A 23,107-nucleotide genomic window follows, 5' to 3' on the forward strand; every position below is an offset into this window, starting at 1 on the left:
TACCCACGCTGCAGCATTCTGTATGTTTTACAGTTGAGACCTTTAAACCGGTGTAATGTGTGCTCTCCATCTGGTCTTGGTCAGTACCCACGCTGCAGCATTCTGTATGTTTTACAGTTGAGACCTTTAAACCGGTGTAATGTGTGCTCTCCATCTGGTCTTGGTCAGTACCCACGCTGCAGCATTCTGTATGTTTTACAGTTGAGACCTTTAAACCGGTGTAATGTGTGCTCTCCATCTGGTCTTGGTCAGTACCCACGCTGCAGCATTCTGTATGTTTTACAGTTCAGAGACCTTTAAACCGGTGTAATGTGTGCTCTCCATCTGGTCTTGGTCAGTACCCACGCTGCAGCATTCTGTATGTTTTACAGTTCAGAGACCTTTAAACCGGTGTAATGTGTGCTCTCCATCTGGTCTTGGTCAGTACCCACGCTGCAGCATTCTGTATGTTTTACAGTTCAGAGACCTTTAAACCGGTGTAATGTGTGCTCTCCATCTGGTCTTGGTCAGTACCCACGCTGCAGCATTCTGTATGTTTTACAGTTGAGACCTTTAAACCGGTGTAATGTGTGCTCTCCATCTGGTCTTGGTCAGTACCCACGCTGCAGCATTCTGTATGTTTTACAGTTGAGACCTTTAAACCGGTGTAATGTGTGCTCTCCATCTGGTCTTGGTCAGTACCCATGCTGCAGCATTCTGTATGTTTTACAGTTGAGCCCTTTAAACCGGTGTAATGTGTGCTCTCCATCTGGTCTTGGTCAGTACCCATGCTGCAGCATTCTGTATGTTTTACAGTTCAGAGACCTTTAAACCGGTGTAATGTGTGCTCTCCATCTGGTCTTGGTCAGTACCCATGCTGCAGCGTTCTGTATGTTTTACAGTTCAGAGACCTTTAAACCGGTGTAATGTGTGCTCTCCATCTGGTCTTGGTCAGTACCCATGCTGCAGCATTCTGTATGTTTTACAGTTCAGAGACCTTTAAACCGGTGTAATGTGTGCTCTCCATCTGGTCTTGGTCAGTACCCATGCTGCAGCATTCTGTATGTTTTACAGTTCAGAGACCTTTAAACCGGTGTAATGTGTGCTCTCCATCTGGTCTTGGTCAGTACCCATGCTGCAGCATTCTGTATGTTTTACAGTTCAGAGACCTTTAAACCGGTGTAATGTGTGCTCTCCGTCTGGTCTTGGTCAGTACCCATGCTGCAGCATTCTGTATGTTTTACAGTTCAGAGACCTTTAAACCGGTGTAATGTGTGCTCTCCATCTGGTCTTGGTCAGTACCCACGCTGCAGCATTCTGTATGTTTTACAGTTGAGACCTTTAAACCGGTGTAATGTGTGCTCTCCATCTGGTCTTGGTCAGTACCCACGCTGCAGCATTCTGTATGTTTTACAGTTCAGAGACCTTTAAACCGGTGTAATGTGTGCTCTCCATCTGGTCTTGGTCAGTACCCACGCTGCAGCATTCTGTATGTTTTACAGTTCAGAGACCTTTAAACCGGTGTAATGTGTGCTCTCCATCTGGTCTTGGTCAGTACCCACGCTGCAGCATTCTGTATGTTTTACAGTTCAGAGACCTTTAAACCGGTGTAATGTGTGCTCTCCATCTGGTCTTGGTCAGTACCCACGCTGCAGCATTCTGTATGTTTTACAGTTGAGACCTTTAAACCGGTGTAATGTGTGCTCTCCATCTGGTCTTGGTCAGTACCCATGCTGCAGCGTTCTGTATGTTTTACAGTTCAGAGACCTTTAAACCGGTGTAATGTGTGCTCTCCATCTGGTCTTGGTCAGTACCCATGCTGCAGCATTCTGTATGTTTTACAGTTCAGAGACCTTTAAACCGGTGTAATGTGTGCTCTCCATCTGGTCTTGGTCAGTACCCATGCTGCAGCATTCTGTATGTTTTACAGTTCAGAGACCTTTAAACCGGTGTAATGTGTGCTCTCCATCTGGTCTTGGTCAGTACCCATGCTGCAGCATTCTGTATGTTTTACAGTTCAGAGACCTTTAAACCGGTGTAATGTGTGCTCTCCGTCTGGTCTTGGTCAGTACCCATGCTGCAGCATTCTGTATGTTTTACAGTTCAGAGACCTTTAAACCGGTGTAATGTGTGCTCTCCATCTGGTCTTGGTCAGTACCCACGCTGCAGCATTCTGTATGTTTTACAGTAGAGACCTTTAAACCGGTGTAATGTGTGCTCTCCATCTGGTCTTGGTCAGTACCCATGCTGCAGCATTCTGTATGTTTTACAGTTCAGAGACCTTTAAACCGGTGTAATGTGTGCTCTCCATCTGGTCTTGGTCAGTACCCATGCTGCAGCATTCTGTATGTTTTACAGTTCAGAGACCTTTAAACCGGTGTAATGTGTGCTCTCCGTCTGGTCTTGGTCAGTACCCATGCTGCAGCATTCTGTATGTTTTACAGTTCAGAGACCTTTAAACCGGTGTAATGTGTGCTCTCCATCTGGTCTTGGTCAGTACCCATGCTGCAGCATTCTGTATGTTTTACAGTTCAGAGACCTTTAAACCGGTGTAATGTGTGCTCTCCATCTGGTCTTGGTCAGTACCCATGCTGCAGCATTCTGTATGTTTTACAGTTCAGAGACCTTTAAACCGGTGTAATGTGTGCTCTCCATCTGGTCTTGGTCAGTACCCACGCTGCAGCATTCTGTATGTTTTACAGTTCAGAGACCTTTAAACCGGTGTAATGTGTGCTCTCCATCTGGTCTTGGTCAGTACCCATGCTGCAGCATTCTGTATGTTTTACAGTTGAGACCTTTAAACCGGTGTAATGTGTGCTCTCCATCTGGTCTTGGTCAGTACCCATGCTGCAGCATTCTGTATGTTTTACAGTTCAGAGACCTTTAAACCGGTGTAATGTGTGCTCTCCATCTGGTCTTGGTCAGTACCCACGCTGCAGCATTCTGTATGTTTTACAGTTCAGAGACCTTTAAACCGGTGTAATGTGTGCTCTCCATCTGGTCTTGGTCAGTACCCATGCTGCAGCATTCTGTATGTTTTACAGTTCAGAGACCTTTAAACCGGTGTAATGTGTGCTCTCCATCTGGTCTTGGTCAGTACCCATGCTGCAGCATTCTGTATGTTTTACAGTTCAGAGACCTTTAAACCGGTGTAATGTGTGCTCTCCGTCTGGTCTTGGTCAGTACCCATGCTGCAGCATTCTGTATGTTTTACAGTTCAGAGACCTTTAAACCGGTGTAATGTGTGCTCTCCGTCTGGTCTTGGTCAGTACCCACGCTGCAGCATTCTGTATGTTTTACAGTTCAGAGACCTTTAAACCGGTGTAATGTGTGCTCTCCATCTGGTCTTGGTCAGTACCCATGCTGCAGCATTCTGTATGTTTTACAGTTCAGAGACCTTTAAACCGGTGTAATGTGTGCTCTCCATCTGGTCTTGGTCAGTACCCATGCTGCAGCATTCTGTATGTTTTACAGTTCAGAGACCTTTAAACCGGTGTAATGTGTGCTCTCCATCTGGTCTTGGTCAGTACCCACGCTGCAGCATTCTGTATGTTTTACAGTTGAGACCTTTAAACCGGTGTAATGTGTGCTCTCCATCTGGTCTTGGTCAGTACCCACGCTGCAGCATTCTGTATGTTTTACAGTTGAGACCTTTAAACCGGTGTAATGTGTGCTCTCCATCTGGTCTTGGTCAGTACCCACGCTGCAGCATTCTGTATGTTTTACAGTTGAGACCTTTAAACCGGTGTAATGTGTGCTCTCCATCTGGTCTTGGTCAGTACCCACGCTGCAGCATTCTGTATGTTTTACAGTTGAGACCTTTAAACCGGTGTAATGTGTGCTCTCCATCTGGTCTTGGTCAGTACCCACGCTGCAGCATTCTGTATGTTTTACAGTTCAGAGACCTTTAAACCGGTGTAATGTGTGCTCTCCATCTGGTCTTGGTCAGTACCCACGCTGCAGCATTCTGTATGTTTTACAGTTCAGAGACCTTTAAACCGGTGTAATGTGTGCTCTCCATCTGGTCTTGGTCAGTACCCACGCTGCAGCATTCTGTATGTTTTACAGTTGAGACCTTTAAACCGGTGTAATGTGTGCTCTCCATCTGGTCTTGGTCAGTACCCACGCTGCAGCATTCTGTATGTTTTACAGTTGAGACCTTTAAACCGGTGTAATGTGTGCTCTCCATCTGGTCTTGGTCAGTACCCATGCTGCAGCATTCTGTATGTTTTACAGTTCAGAGACCTTTAAACCGGTGTAATGTGTGCTCTCCATCTGGTCTTGGTCAGTACCCATGCTGCAGCATTCTGTATGTTTTACAGTTCAGAGACCTTTAAACCGGTGTAATGTGTGCTCTCCATCTGGTCTTGGTCAGTACCCACGCTGCAGCATTCTGTATGTTTTACAGTTCAGAGACCTTTAAACCGGTGTAATGTGTGCTCTCCATCTGGTCTTGGTCAGTACCCATGCTGCAGCATTCTGTATGTTTTACAGTTGAGACCTTTAAACCGGTGTAATGTGTGCTCTCCATCTGGTCTTGGTCAGTACCCATGCTGCAGCATTCTGTATGTTTTACAGTTCAGAGACCTTTAAACCGGTGTAATGTGTGCTCTCCATCTGGTCTTGGTCAGTACCCACGCTGCAGCATTCTGTATGTTTTACAGTTGAGACCTTTAAACCGGTGTAATGTGTGCTCTCCATCTGGTCTTGGTCAGTACCCATGCTGCAGCGTTCTGTATGTTTTACAGTTGAGACCTTTAAACCGGTGTAATGTGTGCTCTCCATCTGGTCTTGGTCAGTACCCACGCTGCAGCATTCTGTATGTTTTACAGTTGAGACCTTTAAACCGGTGTAATGTGTGCTCTCCATCTGGTCTTGGTCAGTACCCACGCTGCAGCATTCTGTATGTTTTACAGTTGAGACCTTTAAACCGGTGTAATGTGTGCTCTCCATCTGGTCTTGGTCAGTACCCACGCTGCAGCATTCTGTATGTTTTACAGTTCAGAGACCTTTAAACCGGTGTAATGTGTGCTCTCCATCTGGTCTTGGTCAGTACCCATGCTGCAGCATTCTGTATGTTTTACAGTTCAGAGACCTTTAAACCGGTGTAATGTGTGCTCTCCATCTGGTCTTGGTCAGTACCCATGCTGCAGCATTCTGTATGTTTTACAGTTCAGAGACCTTTAAACCGGTGTAATGTGTGCTCTCCGTCTGGTCTTGGTCTGTACCCATGCTGCAGCATTCTGTATGTTTTACAGTTCAGAGACCTTTAAACCGGTGTAATGTGTGCTCTCCGTCTGGTCTTGGTCAGTACCCACGCTGCAGCATTCTGTATGTTTTACAGTTCAGAGACCTTTAAACTGGTGTAATGTGTGCTCTCCATCTGGTCTTGGTCAGTACCCATGCTGCAGCATTCTGTATGTTTTACAGTTCAGAGACCTTTAAACCGGTGTAATGTGTGCTCTCCATCTGGTCTTGGTCAGTACCCATGCTGCAGCATTCTGTATGTTTTACAGTTCAGAGACCTTTAAACCGGTGTAATGTGTGCTCTCCATCTGGTCTTGGTCAGTACCCACGCTGCAGCATTCTGTATGTTTTACAGTTGAGACCTTTAAACCGGTGTAATGTGTGCTCTCCATCTGGTCTTGGTCAGTACCCACGCTGCAGCATTCTGTATGTTTTACAGTTGAGACCTTTAAACCGGTGTAATGTGTGCTCTCCATCTGGTCTTGGTCAGTACCCACGCTGCAGCATTCTGTATGTTTTACAGTTGAGACCTTTAAACCGGTGTAATGTGTGCTCTCCATCTGGTCTTGGTCAGTACCCACGCTGCAGCATTCTGTATGTTTTACAGTTGAGACCTTTAAACCGGTGTAATGTGTGCTCTCCATCTGGTCTTGGTCAGTACCCATGCTGCAGCATTCTGTATGTTTTACAGTTCAGAGACCTTTAAACCGGTGTAATGTGTGCTCTCCATCTGGTCTTGGTCAGTACCCACGCTGCAGCATTCTGTATGTTTTACAGTTCAGAGACCTTTAAACCGGTGTAATGTGTGCTCTCCATCTGGTCTTGGTCAGTACCCACGCTGCAGCATTCTGTATGTTTTACAGTTCAGAGACCTTTAAACCGGTGTAATGTGTGCTCTCCATCTGGTCTTGGTCAGTACCCACGCTGCAGCATTCTGTATGTTTTACAGTTCAGAGACCTTTAAACCGGTGTAATGTGTGCTCTCCATCTGGTCTTGGTCAGTACCCATGCTGCAGCATTCTGTATGTTTTACAGTTCAGAGACCTTTAAACCGGTGTAATGTGTGCTCTCCATCTGGTCTTGGTCAGTACCCATGCTGCAGCATTCTGTATGTTTTACAGTTGAGACCTTTAAACCGGTGTAATGTGTGCTCTCCATCTGGTCTTGATCAGTACCCATGCTGCAGCGTTCTGTATGTTTTACAGTTGAGACCTTTAAACCGGTGTAATGTGTGCTCTCCATCTGGTCTTGGTCAGTACCCATGCTGCAGCATTCTGTATGTTTTACAGTTCAGAGACCTTTAAACCGGTGTAATGTGTGCTCTCCATCTGGTCTTGGTCAGTACCCATGCTGCAGCATTCTGTATGTTTTACAGTTCAGAGACCTTTAAACCGGTGTAATGTGTGCTCTCCATCTGGTCTTGGTCAGTACCCATGCTGCAGCATTCTGTATGTTTTACAGTTCAGAGACCTTTAAACCGGTGTAATGTGTGCTCTCCATCTGGTCTTGGTCAGTACCCACGCTGCAGCATTCTGTATGTTTTACAGTTCAGAGACCTTTAAACCGGTGTAATGTGTGCTCTCCATCTGGTCTTGGTCAGTACCCATGCTGCAGCATTCTGTATGTTTTACAGTTCAGAGACCTTTAAACCGGTGTAATGTGTGCTCTCCATCTGGTCTTGGTCAGTACCCATGCTGCAGCATTCTGTATGTTTTACAGTTCAGAGACCTTTAAACCGGTGTAATGTGTGCTCTCCGTCTGGTCTTGGTCAGTACCCATGCTGCAGCATTCTGTATGTTTTACAGTTCAGAGACCTTTAAACCGGTGTAATGTGTGCTCTCCGTCTGGTCTTGGTCAGTACCCACGCTGCAGCATTCTGTATGTTTTACAGTTCAGAGACCTTTAAACCGGTGTAATGTGTGCTCTCCATCTGGTCTTGGTCAGTACCCATGCTGCAGCATTCTGTATGTTTTACAGTTCAGAGACCTTTAAACCGGTGTAATGTGTGCTCTCCATCTGGTCTTGGTCAGTACCCATGCTGCAGCATTCTGTATGTTTTACAGTTCAGAGACCTTTAAACCGGTGTAATGTGTGCTCTCCATCTGGTCTTGGTCAGTACCCACGCTGCAGCATTCTGTATGTTTTACAGTTGAGACCTTTAAACCGGTGTAATGTGTGCTCTCCATCTGGTCTTGGTCAGTACCCACGCTGCAGCATTCTGTATGTTTTACAGTTGAGACCTTTAAACCGGTGTAATGTGTGCTCTCCATCTGGTCTTGGTCAGTACCCACGCTGCAGCATTCTGTATGTTTTACAGTTGAGACCTTTAAACCGGTGTAATGTGTGCTCTCCATCTGGTCTTGGTCAGTACCCACGCTGCAGCATTCTGTATGTTTTACAGTTGAGACCTTTAAACCGGTGTAATGTGTGCTCTCCATCTGGTCTTGGTCAGTACCCACGCTGCAGCATTCTGTATGTTTTACAGTTCAGAGACCTTTAAACCGGTGTAATGTGTGCTCTCCATCTGGTCTTGGTCAGTACCCACGCTGCAGCATTCTGTATGTTTTACAGTTGAGACCTTTAAACCGGTGTAATGTGTGCTCTCCATCTGGTCTTGGTCAGTACCCACGCTGCAGCATTCTGTATGTTTTACAGTTGAGACCTTTAAACCGGTGTAATGTGTGCTCTCCATCTGGTCTTGGTCAGTACCCACGCTGCAGCATTCTGTATGTTTTACAGTTGAGACCTTTAAACCGGTGTAATGTGTGCTCTCCATCTGGTCTTGGTCAGTACCCACGCTGCAGCATTCTGTATGTTTTACAGTTGAGACCTTTAAACCGGTGTAATGTGTGCTCTCCATCTGGTCTTGGTCAGTACCCACGCTGCAGCATTCTGTATGTTTTACAGTTGAGACCTTTAAACCGGTGTAATGTGTGCTCTCCATCTGGTCTTGGTCAGTACCCATGCTGCAGCATTCTGTATGTTTTACAGTTCAGAGACCTTTAAACCGGTGTAATGTGTGCTCTCCATCTGGTCTTGGTCAGTACCCATGCTGCAGCATTCTGTATGTTTTACAGTTCAGAGACCTTTAAACCGGTGTAATGTGTGCTCTCCATCTGGTCTTGGTCAGTACCCACGCTGCAGCATTCTGTATGTTTTACAGTTCAGAGACCTTTAAACCGGTGTAATGTGTGCTCTCCATCTGGTCTTGGTCAGTACCCATGCTGCAGCATTCTGTATGTTTTACAGTTGAGACCTTTAAACCGGTGTAATGTGTGCTCTCCATCTGGTCTTGGTCAGTACCCATGCTGCAGCATTCTGTATGTTTTACAGTTCAGAGACCTTTAAACCGGTGTAATGTGTGCTCTCCATCTGGTCTTGGTCAGTACCCACGCTGCAGCATTCTGTATGTTTTACAGTTGAGACCTTTAAACCGGTGTAATGTGTGCTCTCCATCTGGTCTTGGTCAGTACCCATGCTGCAGTGTTCTGTATGTTTTACAGTTGAGACCTTTAAACCGGTGTAATGTGTGCTCTCCATCTGGTCTTGGTCAGTACCCACGCTGCAGCATTCTGTATGTTTTACAGTTGAGACCTTTAAACCGGTGTAATGTGTGCTCTCCATCTGGTCTTGGTCAGTACCCACGCTGCAGCATTCTGTATGTTTTACAGTTGAGACCTTTAAACCGGTGTAATGTGTGCTCTCCATCTGGTCTTGGTCAGTACCCACGCTGCAGCATTCTGTATGTTTTACAGTTCAGAGACCTTTAAACCGGTGTAATGTGTGCTCTCCATCTGGTCTTGGTCAGTACCCATGCTGCAGCATTCTGTATGTTTTACAGTTCAGAGACCTTTAAACCGGTGTAATGTGTGCTCTCCATCTGGTCTTGGTCAGTACCCATGCTGCAGCATTCTGTATGTTTTACAGTTCAGAGACCTTTAAACCGGTGTAATGTGTGCTCTCCGTCTGGTCTTGGTCAGTACCCATGCTGCAGCATTCTGTATGTTTTACAGTTCAGAGACCTTTAAACCGGTGTAATGTGTGCTCTCCGTCTGGTCTTGGTCAGTACCCACGCTGCAGCATTCTGTATGTTTTACAGTTCAGAGACCTTTAAACCGGTGTAATGTGTGCTCTCCATCTGGTCTTGGTCAGTACCCATGCTGCAGCATTCTGTATGTTTTACAGTTCAGAGACCTTTAAACCGGTGTAATGTGTGCTCTCCATCTGGTCTTGGTCAGTACCCATGCTGCAGCATTCTGTATGTTTTACAGTTCAGAGACCTTTAAACCGGTGTAATGTGTGCTCTCCATCTGGTCTTGGTCAGTACCCACGCTGCAGCATTCTGTATGTTTTACAGTTGAGACCTTTAAACCGGTGTAATGTGTGCTCTCCATCTGGTCTTGGTCAGTACCCACGCTGCAGCATTCTGTATGTTTTACAGTTGAGACCTTTAAACCGGTGTAATGTGTGCTCTCCATCTGGTCTTGGTCAGTACCCACGCTGCAGCATTCTGTATGTTTTACAGTTGAGACCTTTAAACCGGTGTAATGTGTGCTCTCCATCTGGTCTTGGTCAGTACCCACGCTGCAGCATTCTGTATGTTTTACAGTTGAGACCTTTAAACCGGTGTAATGTGTGCTCTCCATCTGGTCTTGGTCAGTACCCACGCTGCAGCATTCTGTATGTTTTACAGTTGAGACCTTTAAACCGGTGTAATGTGTGCTCTCCATCTGGTCTTGGTCAGTACCCATGCTGCAGCATTCTGTATGTTTTACAGTTCAGAGACCTTTAAACCGGTGTAATGTGTGCTCTCCATCTGGTCTTGGTCAGTACCCATGCTGCAGCATTCTGTATGTTTTACAGTTCAGAGACCTTTAAACCGGTGTAATGTGTGCTCTCCATCTGGTCTTGGTCAGTACCCACGCTGCAGCATTCTGTATGTTTTACAGTTCAGAGACCTTTAAACCGGTGTAATGTGTGCTCTCCATCTGGTCTTGGTCAGTACCCACGCTGCAGCATTCTGTATGTTTTACAGTTCAGAGACCTTTAAACCGGTGTAATGTGTGCTCTCCATCTGGTCTTGGTCAGTACCCATGCTGCAGCATTCTGTATGTTTTACAGTTCAGAGACCTTTAAACCGGTGTAATGTGTGCTCTCCATCTGGTCTTGGTCAGTACCCATGCTGCAGCATTCTGTATGTTTTACAGTTGAGACCTTTAAACCGGTGTAATGTGTGCTCTCCATCTGGTCTTGGTCAGTACCCATGCTGCAGCGTTCTGTATGTTTTACAGTTGAGACCTTTAAACCGGTGTAATGTGTGCTCTCCATCTGGTCTTGGTCAGTACCCATGCTGCAGCATTCTGTATGTTTTACAGTTCAGAGACCTTTAAACCGGTGTAATGTGTGCTCTCCATCTGGTCTTGGTCAGTACCCATGCTGCAGCATTCTGTATGTTTTACAGTTCAGAGACCTTTAAACCGGTGTAATGTGTGCTCTCCATCTGGTCTTGGTCAGTACCCATGCTGCAGCATTCTGTATGTTTTACAGTTCAGAGACCTTTAAACCGGTGTAATGTGTGCTCTCCATCTGGTCTTGGTCAGTACCCATGCTGCAGCATTCTGTATGTTTTACAGTTCAGAGACCTTTAAACCGGTGTAATGTGTGCTCTCCATCTGGTCTTGGTCAGTACCCACGCTGCAGCATTCTGTATGTTTTACAGTTGAGACCTTTAAACCGGTGTAATGTGTGCTCTCCATCTGGTCTTGGTCAGTACCCACGCTGCAGCATTCTGTATGTTTTACAGTTCAGAGACCTTTAAACCGGTGTAATGTGTGCTCTCCATCTGGTCTTGGTCAGTACCCATGCTGCAGCATTCTGTATGTTTTACAGTTCAGAGACCTTTAAACCGGTGTAATGTGTGCTCTCCGTCTGGTCTTGGTCAGTACCCACGCTGCAGCATTCTGTATGTTTTACAGTTCAGAGACCTTTAAACCGGTGTAATGTGTGCTCTCCATCTGGTCTTGGTCAGTACCCATGCTGCAGCATTCTGTATGTTTTACAGTTCAGAGACCTTTAAACCGGTGTAATGTGTGCTCTCCATCTGGTCTTGGTCAGTACCCACGCTGCAGCATTCTGTATGTTTTGTAGTTGACCAATGGCATACTTGGGTAGACCAGACAGGAGAGCATTACAGTAGTCAAGCCTGTTTGTAATAAAACCATGGATGAGTCTCTCTGTATCAGCCTGAGAGAGAAATGGCCGTACCTTGGCAATGCTCCTCAGGTGGTAGAAAACTATTTTGGTCACATTCCTAATGTGTGATTTGAAATTTAGTTCAGAATCTAAAATAACACCTAGGTTTTTACCCGGTATTTTATCTTTATTGGCCGTGAATAAAAATGTGCTTTGGCTCCAACAATAAGTACCTCGATCTTGATTTAGCTGGAGGAAGTTGTGAGCCATCCAAGTATTTAAAGCACTAATACAGTCTTATAATTTATCCGTGGAGATAAAAGGAGATAACGAGGACTGACTGTTTTATCTCTTTCCTCCCCCCATCCCCCTTTCTACAGCATGGAGATCTGCCACCCCAAGAACAACATCACCATGTGCCCGCTGTGTGACAGAGCCTGTAGTTACTGGAAACTGAAGGAAGCCTGCGGGACGGCCCGGGCCAGCCACCTCTTTGACAACCCTGCCACCGTCTTCTTCTCCATCTTCATGGCCCTCTGGGGTAAGAGGCTGAGGCTTGTCCACACAACAGAACAAAACAGCACAACATCTTCATGGCCCTCTGGGGTAAGAGGCTGAGGCTTGTCCACACAACAGAACAAAACAGCACAACATCTTCATGGCCCTCTGGGGTAAGAGGCTGAGGCTTGTCCACACAACAGAACAAAACAGCACAACATCTTCATGGCCCTCTGGGGTAAGAGGCTGAGGCTTGTCCACACAACAGAACAAAACAGCACAACATCTTCATGGCCCTCTGGGGTAAGAGGCTGAGGCTTGTCCACACAACAGAACAAAACAGCACAACATCTTCATGGCCCTCTGGGGTAAGAGGCTGAGGCTTGTCCACACAACAGAACAAAACAGCACAACATCTTCATGGCCCTCTGGGGTAAGAGGCTGAGGCTTGTCCACACAACAGAACAAAACAGCACAACTTTATTTATTTGTATAATTTATTTAACAGAGACAGTACTCAATAATCAACCCCCTAGATGATACGGTCAGGCCCTTCGATAGACTCACATCCTGTCCAGGTGGTGTACATGTACATCAAGCTTTTTTTTTTTTTTTTTTTTTTTAATCTTTATTTTAACAGGGAAAACAGACTGAGACCTGGATCTCTTTTACGGCTGTGCCCTGTGTAAACATGTTGACATGTACAGTTTTAGACATACAGACAAGAACATTTCAAAACATACACAATTCAACAGAAACAATCACAGACAACATCATATTGATCCTCCATAAACATTTTAAAATGGGCAAGGGACACCAGAGTGTCTAACTTAAGTTGGATCTGCAGTTTGTTCCATAAATAAGGTGCAAAGGAACTGAAGGCAGTCCTACCCAACTCTGTGGAGACCGCAGGAGTCTCTAATGTAATCCACATCTGTGATCTGGTTTTAAAATTAGTACATCTTGTGGAAATTAATGATGATATATATGGAGGTAGTTTTAAAAGAAGTGCTTTATAAATAAACAAGAGAGCATGTTGCTCTCGCCTCACAGATAGAGAGACCCAACCCACATGTTGATATAGGATACAGTGATGAGTTCTGTAACTATCACCCGTGATAAACCTGAGTGCACAATGGTAAATAGCATCCAGTGGTTTTAATGTGTTTGCCGATGCATGCATATAGATAATATCACCATAATCTAAAACGGACATAAAAGTAGCCTGCACAATTTTTTTTCTATTTACAGAGGACAGACAAGCCCTGTTTCTGTAAAGGAATCCTATCTTGAATTTGAGCTTTTTTCCCAATTCAGTAACATGTTTTTTAAAAGAAAGCCTATCATCTAACCATACCCCTAAGTATTTATATGCAGAGACCTTATTGATTTGAGTACCATCCAAGCTAGTGATTACAAACGTGTTTCTAACTGAGAGTTTAGACCTAGAAAAAAACATGACATTTGTTTTCTTAGCGTTTAAAACAAGTTTAAGCTGTAAAAGAGACCCCTGTAGTATCCTAAAATCAGACTCCAACTGCATTAAAGCTTGGTCCGCTGTTGGAGCAATAGAGTACATCACTGTGTCATCTGCATATAAATGGAATTTACAATATCTGACATCATCACCAATGTTGTTTATATAAAGTGAGAACAATAGTGGGCCAATTATTGAACCCTGAGGGACCCCTTTAAGTAACTGTAAGGGGTCAGACTTGACCCCATCGACCATGACGGCTTGAGTTCTATCTTTAAGATAGTCATAAAACCATCGGCAGGCATCAGTGCCCAGTCCTATTGATGACAGCTTACTCAAAAGGATAGCATGGTCTACAGTGTCAAAAGCTTTTGACAAATCTACAAACAACGCAGCACAGTGCTTTCTATCGTCTAAGGCATTTGCAATATCATTTACAACAAGCATAGTGGCCGATGTGGTACTGTGTTTAGATCTAAAACCAGATTGATTGGTACTAAGAATACTGTTAGCAGAAAGAAAAGATTGTAACTGTTTGTTGACTATAGATTCTAGAATCTTTACCAGACAAGGGAGCCTAGAGATGGGTCGATAGTTATCCAAATCACTACTGTCACCTCCCTTATGTAATGGCAGAACAAAAGCTGCTTTCCACACCTTAGGGATATTTCCTGTGCTTAATGTTAGATAAAAAATGTGTGTTACTGAACCAGCAAAAATAGGTGCAGCACACTTAAGTAAGTACGGGTCTAAATTGTCAGCGCCTAAGGATTTCTTAGTATCAATGGCACACAGGGCAATTAGAACCTCTGCTTCAGTTATTTTCTGGAAACTAAAAACAGGGTTACCATTTTTCAGAGTAACGGTTGAAAAGCAAGACGAAAAATCAACTAACTGGCCAGTACCACAAAGTCCACTTTTCCTTTCAAATAAAAAACCAGCAGAGATGAAATGCTTATTAAAAGCATCACAAATATCATTTTTTTTCAGTTAGAATACAGAAGTCTGAGGTAATTTGCTTAGGAAGAGAAACAGCAGAATTCCCCCGTTTCAGTGAATTAACGGTTTTCCAGAATTTTGCAGGATCTCCTGCAGAATCTGTCATAGCATTAAGGAAGTAATTTGATTTTGCCTTTTTGACAGCTGCAGTACATTTATTTCTCAATTGCCTAAAAAACAGCCAATCAGCTGGAGTACCTGTTTTCCTCGCCAAGGCCCAGGCCCGATTCTTTTGCAGGAAAAGACCTGACAATTCAGGAGAGAACCAAGAACTGGTTCGGTTTCTTACTCTGTGATTCTTAAGCGGGGCATGTTTATCAGACATAGAGGTAACAATAGAAGAGAAAAAAGCAAGGGCTAAAACCGGGTCCAGAAAGCAGCAAGTGGATAAAAGCTCAGAGTGATATAAGTCAAGGATAAAAGCTTGCTGTGAGAAATGTTTATAATTTCTCTTAGAGATTATACAGGGATCAGAGTGTTTCAGCCTGGTATCTCTAATACAAGCAATAGGGCAGTGGTCACTGATATCATTTGCAAAAACCCCACTGGCTGTGTATTTATGGGGGGTATTTGTTAGAATAATGTCTAGTAGAGTGGATTTTACTGGGTTCTTAAAGTTGGGACGGGTTGGTTTAGTTATCAGCTGAGTTAGATTTAGCTCAGTACAAATGCCTTTTAATTTATCGGATACTGGTGAGAGCCAATCCAGGTTAAAATCTCCCAAAATCAGTAATTCAGAGTTTGCATAATTAGACAGTATATCAGATAATTTGCATAGAGTACAAGGAGGAGCTGAGGGGGGGCGATATACCCCTGCTAGAGTTAAATGAGCATTATTACCAAGTACCACGTTTAAAACTAGACATTCATATTGCTTTGAGACAGAGGTTGATATGGACACAGAAACATTTAAGCAGCATTTAACATAAATCGCAATACCACCACCTCTACCAACTCTATCAGTTCTATAAATATTGTATCCAATCAACTGAACATCTGAATCTGGCACAGAATCACACAGCCACGATTCAGATACAATCAGAACGTCAACATTTGATTGTGAGATCAAAATTTCAATAAAGTCCAACTTTTGGATCAAGCTTCTAGCATTCAAATGAATTATTCCAATACCATTGCTACGGGAATTCATATCAGATGGAGTATCCAAGGTAGCACCTGAAGCTGCACTGGATGAGCAATAAACCATTTTCGAGCTATTGACAGAGCTCAATTTTATGGGGACAAGATTACTACTAACAATACCTCTCTGCATGTGAGTAGTATTCGCAATACGGTGATTGGACAATAATCTAGGAATTGCAGAAAGGTTGTTAACTGTAGTTTGTTCCATATTTGCAATTGAGGAACTAATTAATGAAACTGGGAGAGGAGCATTGAACATAGTCTGATAGGGGAGCGTACAATCCCAAAAGTCAACCCCCGAGAATACACAACGTCAGGTATCAAAGGCTCTACATGAGGCAAGAGTAAGAGACATGTTGGTGGAGAGGATGCTGGAGCCATACCTGTTAAGATGTAAATTGTCCCGAAGAAATAGACCTGGTCGGTCTGTAAAAGCTGCAAAGTTATCCACAAAAGGAATTCCCATCGTGCAGCAGTATCCCTTAAGCCAGGTGTGTAATTGGCGTATACGACTAAAAACCATATCCGTATAGCGTGGGGATGGAAATGGACCGGAAACAACACACTGCTTCCCAGATTCCAGCAGCGTATTTATCAATGTTTTAAAATCGTCTCTCAATTTCTCTGACTGCTGGAGTTTAATGTCATTTGACCCAACATGGACAATGACAGTTGAAGCGGCGGAGTGCTTGCTAATAAGTAGCGGTAGCATGGAATCTAGGTCAGAGATCCTAGCGCCAGGGTAGCAGAAGGTCTCAGCTTTCCGGATTGAAACGTTTCGGACCATGGATGAACCCACCACGAGAACGGAAGGACTACAGATGGGTTTATTGGGTAAATGACGGGGCCTCTCCCGGGTGATCTGCCTCCTAGCAGGTTGAGGGGGGCTAGCAGCTGAGACTGACGACCTAATGGCAGGCAAGGAGCGCAGATGAGTGTGCTTGGGCACTTCCACCTGAGAGTGAGATGGCAGCAGTAGAGATGAAGCGGAGGGACCCTGTACAGTATGATTGGAATGCACTTCCAGGTCTTCCAGGACCTTGAATCTCCTCCCCAATTGTAGCACCTCCGAAACATTTGATGGATTCCGTTTCCTGGAGTGCTTTCCTCCCCGGACAGCAATCCAGGCATCCTGAGGCGGAGTAGAAGGGGTGGAACAGACCAGGCCCTTCGGTTTAGCTCCTAGTCTGGGCCATGGCTCGTTTAAGGGAACCGAATGGAGTTTCTCAGTTACAGGCTCCCCAGAAGTGGAGGTGCCGAGCCAGGGGCAGGTGACGTCGTCGATTTTGGAGGTGGTTTGTATAACCATGGAGTCCAGGAGTTCTTCGTCCTCCTTGATCTGGCGCAAGACAGATACTCTCCCCTCCAGCTCAGCGACTCTCTGGCTCAGGTACTGGCAGGTACCTCAGGTACTACCTCACATTGCTATGCTCAAAGGTCAGATCAATGCCAGTCGGCTGGACAGACCACAATATTGTGACCATAACCATGAACACCAAGGTTACAAAGAAACCCCCAATGATTGTGGTCAAGAGAAAACAAATAGAAATTGAATCATGTGCAATTTCAAAATGATTTTTCTGCTGTACCCTGGGAGCTGATTTATCTAGAGGAGGAACGAGGCCAGTTGGGGCTCGTCCATCTCCATGGATTGATAATGAACTGGGTGAGGTGTTTTCTCAAAGAAATAGGGCAAAAGTCTTAGCAGCCAAATCTAAAGTAGAAATCGATGAACAGAATTATAGAACACTACGTAATGATGCAGTTAAATTATATCGTAAGAAAAATAGCTTTATTTTACAAAAATGCTTTTATTGATTGTTTGGAATACAGTGAAGGGCTTACGTGGTACATCTATCCCATAATACTCATCTAGTGTGGAGGTTGACCGGAGAACAACAAAAAAACAGATGACTTTGTCAATAATTTTACAGATTGAAAACATATTTACTGAGAGATAATGTAAACAGCCATTCTTCCAAACAAGCTATCGTCCAATAGATTGATGATCATATTATGGGCATACATTTTCAATGTGTGTAAGTATGTGATCCCGGGAAATGCAGGAAATGAACCCTTAACCGGGGGGCCGCTAGCGCTACACTCTTACCAACTGATACTCATACTCTCTGCTCTTCCTCACTTCCACCTATTTTGTTCTTCCAGATGTTGTCTCCCATTTGTCCTCTTTCTTTGTTTCCTTTGTTCATTCATGTGTCCACTATTCTTTCTTTCTTTCCCTCTTTCTTTTCTACTCTTTCTCCCTTTCCGGCACTCTCTCCTCTCTGACAGTCCAGTGGGCCACTCAGCCTTGTGGACTGTACTGTACAGAGTCTTACTATGTGGATTAAACCGCATGTTTTCCCTTTAAAAATGGTCTCTTTGCTGGTGCGTTCCTGTTCTGTTCATTGTCACAGTGAGGCTGGGCCTGCGAGGCCTGAGACTGAAGTCACAGTGAGGCTGGGCCTGCGAGGCCTGAGACTGAAGTCACAGTGAGGCTGGGCCTGCGAGGCCTGAGACTGAAGTCACAGTGAGGCTGGGCCTGCGAGGCCTGAGACTGAAGTCACAGTGAGGCTGGGCCTGCGAGGCCTGAGACTGAAGTCACAGTGAGGCTGGGCCTGCGAGGCCTGAGACTGAAGTCACAGTGAGGCTGGGCCTGCGAGGCCTGAGACTGAAGTCACAGTGAGGCTGGGCCTGCGAGGCCTGAGACTGAAGGCAGGAAGCAATAGACTGGAGCACTGCATGAGGGCACAGGTTCAGCACTAGGATTTATTTGCGGTTTAATTTGCTGGTGTGTGTGTGTGTGTGACATAGGTTTGGATGAGACATTAACGTGTACAGTACTGCATCAGTTCAAGTGTTACAGTATGTTGTGTCTTTGTTATGAAAGAATGATGCAACTGCCGTTCCTCACTGTTGGAGGTAGGAATTAATGTTTTACAGCATCTCAACTGGAATACAATGTGTTATTCTCAAAGGACACGGACAATCCTTAACAATTAGCCAAAACATTTATTTCAAATACATTTTTACACCTTCCTCAGGCATTCCATTAATATTCTGGGTCACATTCAAGTCTGATGATTACATTTTTGCAAACTCACAAAAATGCAAACTCCCCATTTAGTTTTAATAGAACAACTTAGTGTGTGAAATATAGAGAATTGGAAGGCCATTTTCAGACCAATTGGAGTAATTATGTGAGACATATGTTTGGATAATTGTCTGTCCTCCCTCCCTGTCTCTCCTGTCAGAGTCAACGTTATGACCAGAATGCTGTTTTTGTTATCCACAAATGTATATATCAGCATCCCTAATGTAGTTGGACACATGTTGTCATACTAAAATGTTTACTCCACATGAGTGTTCTCTTTCATTTAATCACTCAATGTTGAGGAGACTAAACTGCTTGGTGTAACCCTAGATTGTAAACTGACATGGTCAAAATGTATTGATGCAACGGAAGCTAAGATGGGGAGAGGTCTGTCCATGTTAAAGCGCTGCTCAGCTTTCTTAACATTACAATCAACTTAACAAGTCGACCAGGCCTTAGTTTTATCCCGTCTGGACTTCTGCGCAGTTATATGGTCCAGTGCCACCAAGAACATAGGCAAATTACAGTTTGCCCAGTACAGAGCAGCACGGCTGGTCTTTAAATGTACGCAGAGCGCTTTAATTTAAATAACATGCATGCCAATTTCTCCTGGCTCAAAGTAGAGGAGAGATTGACTGCATCACACGTCTTTGTGAGAGGTATTGACATTTTGAAATCACCAAACTGTCTGTTCAAACAGGTAACACACAGCTCAGACACCCATACATTCCCACAAGACATGCCACCAGAGGTCTCTTCAAAGTCCAGAACAGACTTTGGGAAACGTACAGTGCTACACAGAGCCATGACTACATAGAACTCTCTTCCACATCAAGTAACTCAAGCAAGCAGTATAATCTGATAAAAAAACATTGTAATGTTGTGGAATTTTTTATGTATCCTTTTTTTAACTAGGCAAGTCAGTTAAGAACAAATTCTGATTTACAGTGACGGCCTACCGTGGCCAAACCCTAACCCGGACGACACTGAGCCAATTGTGTGCCGCTCTATGGGACTCCCAATCACAGCCGGTTGTGATACAGCCTGGAATCGAACCAGGGACTGTAATGACGCCTCTAGCACTGAGATGCAGTGCCTTAGACCTCTGCGCCACTTTTTTATATTGTACATTTGTAATATTAGAGTAAGGATGTCATAATGTCTTGTATGATGTAATAATGTCTTGTATGATGTAATAATGTCTTGTATGATGTAATGTTTTATTTATGATGTTGTGGTTTGTTGTGATGTAACTGTTTTAACCCTGTTTGGACCCCAAGAAGAGTAGTAAGGGGTATACTAATAAAATACCCCAAAATACTAATGTCACCACTATAGGAAACTATCTCCCATGTCCCATAGTGGTGACAACGTCTCATTCAGAGAACCAAGGTTAGTCATTGAGGAGTTTATTTTTCACAGCAGCTTGTGGAGCGCCCCGTAGAGAGACTACTCATCAAGTAACCCGAGACACTTTGATGGATGAACATTATATGGATGAAAAATAGAACATGTAGTCGCCCCAGGTGCCTGTCTGCATATAGACTGTCCCTGCCACTGTCCCTGCTGTTCCCGCAAGACTGAAACATACCTGGAATCCAATTCATGTCATCTCTACACAAGCATTGAATTAGCCCCAAATTTAGCTCCTCATCCCTCACACGTGGCAATTGATCATTTTTTCTCATTATACATTTAATAATTGATCGCTGCAATCCTAATTTTAGCACCTTTATTACGCCACACGCACATAATCATCCTGGTCGGGGAACCATAATTGGACTGCCAAGGTAACTGATAAGTCATTCCACATGCACCTCTCTCGATAATAATAACTTTCTACATAATCTGGCCAATGTTGAAATTTAAACAACTGAATGAAAACAAATGCTTTATGGAGATACATGTAATGTAAATCGTTACCAAACTGTAATATCTTCAAAGCTACAATCTTGGATTTGAAAAACAACAAAACAGCAGCTCCATCGCTTGTTTTGGTATACAGCTGAGGGATGAGGCTTTGGAAATGTAACCTTTCTCAAATTTGTACTAGGCACTCTCGATCCAAGGACTGACAATCTTGTTGATATTGAGGATTATGTTGTTCATGCGTTCAAGGGGCTCTTAACAGAACTCGTAACTGTGTTGGGTTGTACAGCTGCCATGTTCATGGAGCACTGGAAGAGAAGACAGATGCGGCTCAACTATGAATGGGATCTGACAGGCTTCGAGGAGGAGGAGGTGAGTGCTCTCCTGTTAGAGTCTTGCATTCCACTTTGTTTGTAAATGGGAGCACCATACTGTGGACTGTCCCAAATAATGCTGAGAGATGATGAGTTCATGTTTTACAATGCTGTTCTTCCTGTCCATTAACATTTCCTCCACACAATAGTTTATTATTCATAATTCCATCACTAGCCATGGGAAATGAATAGAAGAGAAAATGGTGTATAACTGGATTCCAGTTCTCCTCAGTGTTGTCTTGTTTGGAGACACAACAATAACTGGCACAGTAGACGGAAATAAATATTATATTTTTTTTACTTCAAGTCCATTTTCCCAAAAATATTTAAAGGTTGAGGTATTTTGTAACTATCTTGTCCTCCTCTTTCCCCCGTGGGTATCTACAGGAAGAGCTGAAGGTTTGGAACATTTCATTTTACACAAAATCTATATATTTTTTCCCCTCAATCACCGTCTGGCTTTGCTACCCCCACACTGGCTCTTCTTCCTCAGACTGTCCACGGACACCACCTCGCCCTCCTAAAGCACCACAAACCACCACTACCCACAAACCACCACTACCCATTGAACCACCACTCTTTCTCTGAATGCCCACTAGCGTTGCACAATTCTGCATCTTCCAACCAGGATTGCTGGAGAACCTGGGAATTTTGCAACCCTAATGCTCACTGCTTCTGGCCTGCTTACAGCACCTGTACCATCCTGTCTCCTGTGAGTCGGATGTCAGGTTCAGCTCCCCCGCCCACGATCTCCTGGCCTAGCCAGCCTTCTCTCTGTCTCTCTCTGTCTCCCTGACCTATCTCCTCTACAAAGATTCATGCTGCAGGAGACCAGCAGCCACTGCAGCCCTCTAACCATCTCAATAGAAATAAGGGACCAGCGATTGTAGTCAACTGTAGTCTTTGAACATATTCTACCTACTCTGTACTGTAGAACTTGACGGGGCTATATAACCTTCTCACCTCAACACCAAGTGTGTTGTCACAAGGAATCTCCACTTGGGTGGACAGTGACAGCTATATTAAACCCTGCACCTGATGGGAGTATTTGATGAGTGTACCAGTCAGTGTCCATACATTTTTAAGAGCCTCTGTCTCTATTCGCTCCTCAGGACCACCCACGAGCTGAGTACGAGCTCCGAGTCATGCAGAAGTCCCTGAAGAAAGAACACAAGACACAGAAGGTACTGATTGGTTATTCCAGATTTTTACTACAGCTAGCCATTTAGATTTTATGTTGCTGGTTTAGTTTTTGTGATTTGATTTGCAGTCTCTTCTTTAGTCCGGATGTTTGGAAAGTGTGTGTCTCTTACAAAATGATTCATCCTTTACAGTGGTAGATTGATTGTATGGTATGATACGTATATGATATGGGTGTTAGACTAAAGACTACAGTCTGATGACAGTCCTTTACATGACTAGCGGGTTTCCTCTTCTTGTGATCGTTTTGTTTTGCGGTTCTCCTGGGTTACTGTGTTTATGTCTTCTGACTGCCAGAACCCTACAGAGATAGCAGAAGAAACCACAAACAAATGGAAGCAAACAGTTCAATCTGCCATGGCTGGGATAAAACTGGTACTTTCAGTGTCCTCACCTCCCATCCACACCTATCCCACACACGCTACACTATGGAAGTCTGCCAAGACAAGCCCTAATCATCCCACTCACCCTGTCGGGTCTAATTTAATGAATAGAGAAGACGGTGCTCTTTTTTTCTGTGAAGCACATGATTGATTATGCATACAACGTTTCCGCAAATACAGTATTTTGGATTAAGCCTGGGACTTGACACGTCAGTCCATTTCACATACTGTAGATAGCACTCTTCCTGAGATCCACCCACACACCTCTGCTTGCCGTCACCTTTTACAGAGCTGATGTTACAACCGGTCTCCTCTTCCATTTCTTCTTGACAGTTGTTTGATTGGTTGTTTTTTCTTTCTGTGATTAGATTCTTCAGATCTGATTTTTTCGTAGTGCTAGTGCTTGGTGCATGTTGTAATGTTTTGGCAGTGAGATTGAGCCAGTGTGGTTTGTTTTCTTGTAGTTCCATAGACCAGGGGTCTTCAACCTTTTCCAGCCCAGGGACCACCCTCCTTGAAGAGGAAGTGTAAACTCTAACATTTTCACTAAGAGCAGCTGTTTAACTGTTTAAACAAAGGTTAGCAATGTACAAAATAATGCCCAAGTCAAAAAAGCTTACCAGTAGCCAGCGGCACAAAGCCTATGAGAGAT

At 44.3% G+C, this 23,107-nt stretch overlaps 1 protein-coding gene across 1 annotated transcript in view; it reads left to right on the forward strand.

The window, feature by feature from the left end:
* Positions 1-23,107, forward strand: part of LOC120065956 (anoctamin-1-like) — an 84,982-nt gene that overhangs the window by 35,896 nt on the left and 25,979 nt on the right. Inside the window, exons 7-10 of the mRNA XM_039016998.1 lie at positions 11,799-11,959; positions 20,788-20,870; positions 21,260-21,271; positions 21,985-22,056. Coding sequence (XP_038872926.1) covers positions 11,799-11,959; positions 20,788-20,870; positions 21,260-21,271; positions 21,985-22,056 — 328 coding nt within the window. The remainder of the gene's footprint in view (positions 1-11,798; positions 11,960-20,787; positions 20,871-21,259; positions 21,272-21,984; positions 22,057-23,107) is intronic.

The sequence above is a fragment of the Salvelinus namaycush genome, chromosome 21, assembly GCF_016432855.1.
Source record: "Salvelinus namaycush isolate Seneca chromosome 21, SaNama_1.0, whole genome shotgun sequence".
NCBI lineage: Eukaryota > Metazoa > Chordata > Actinopteri > Salmoniformes > Salmonidae > Salvelinus > Salvelinus namaycush.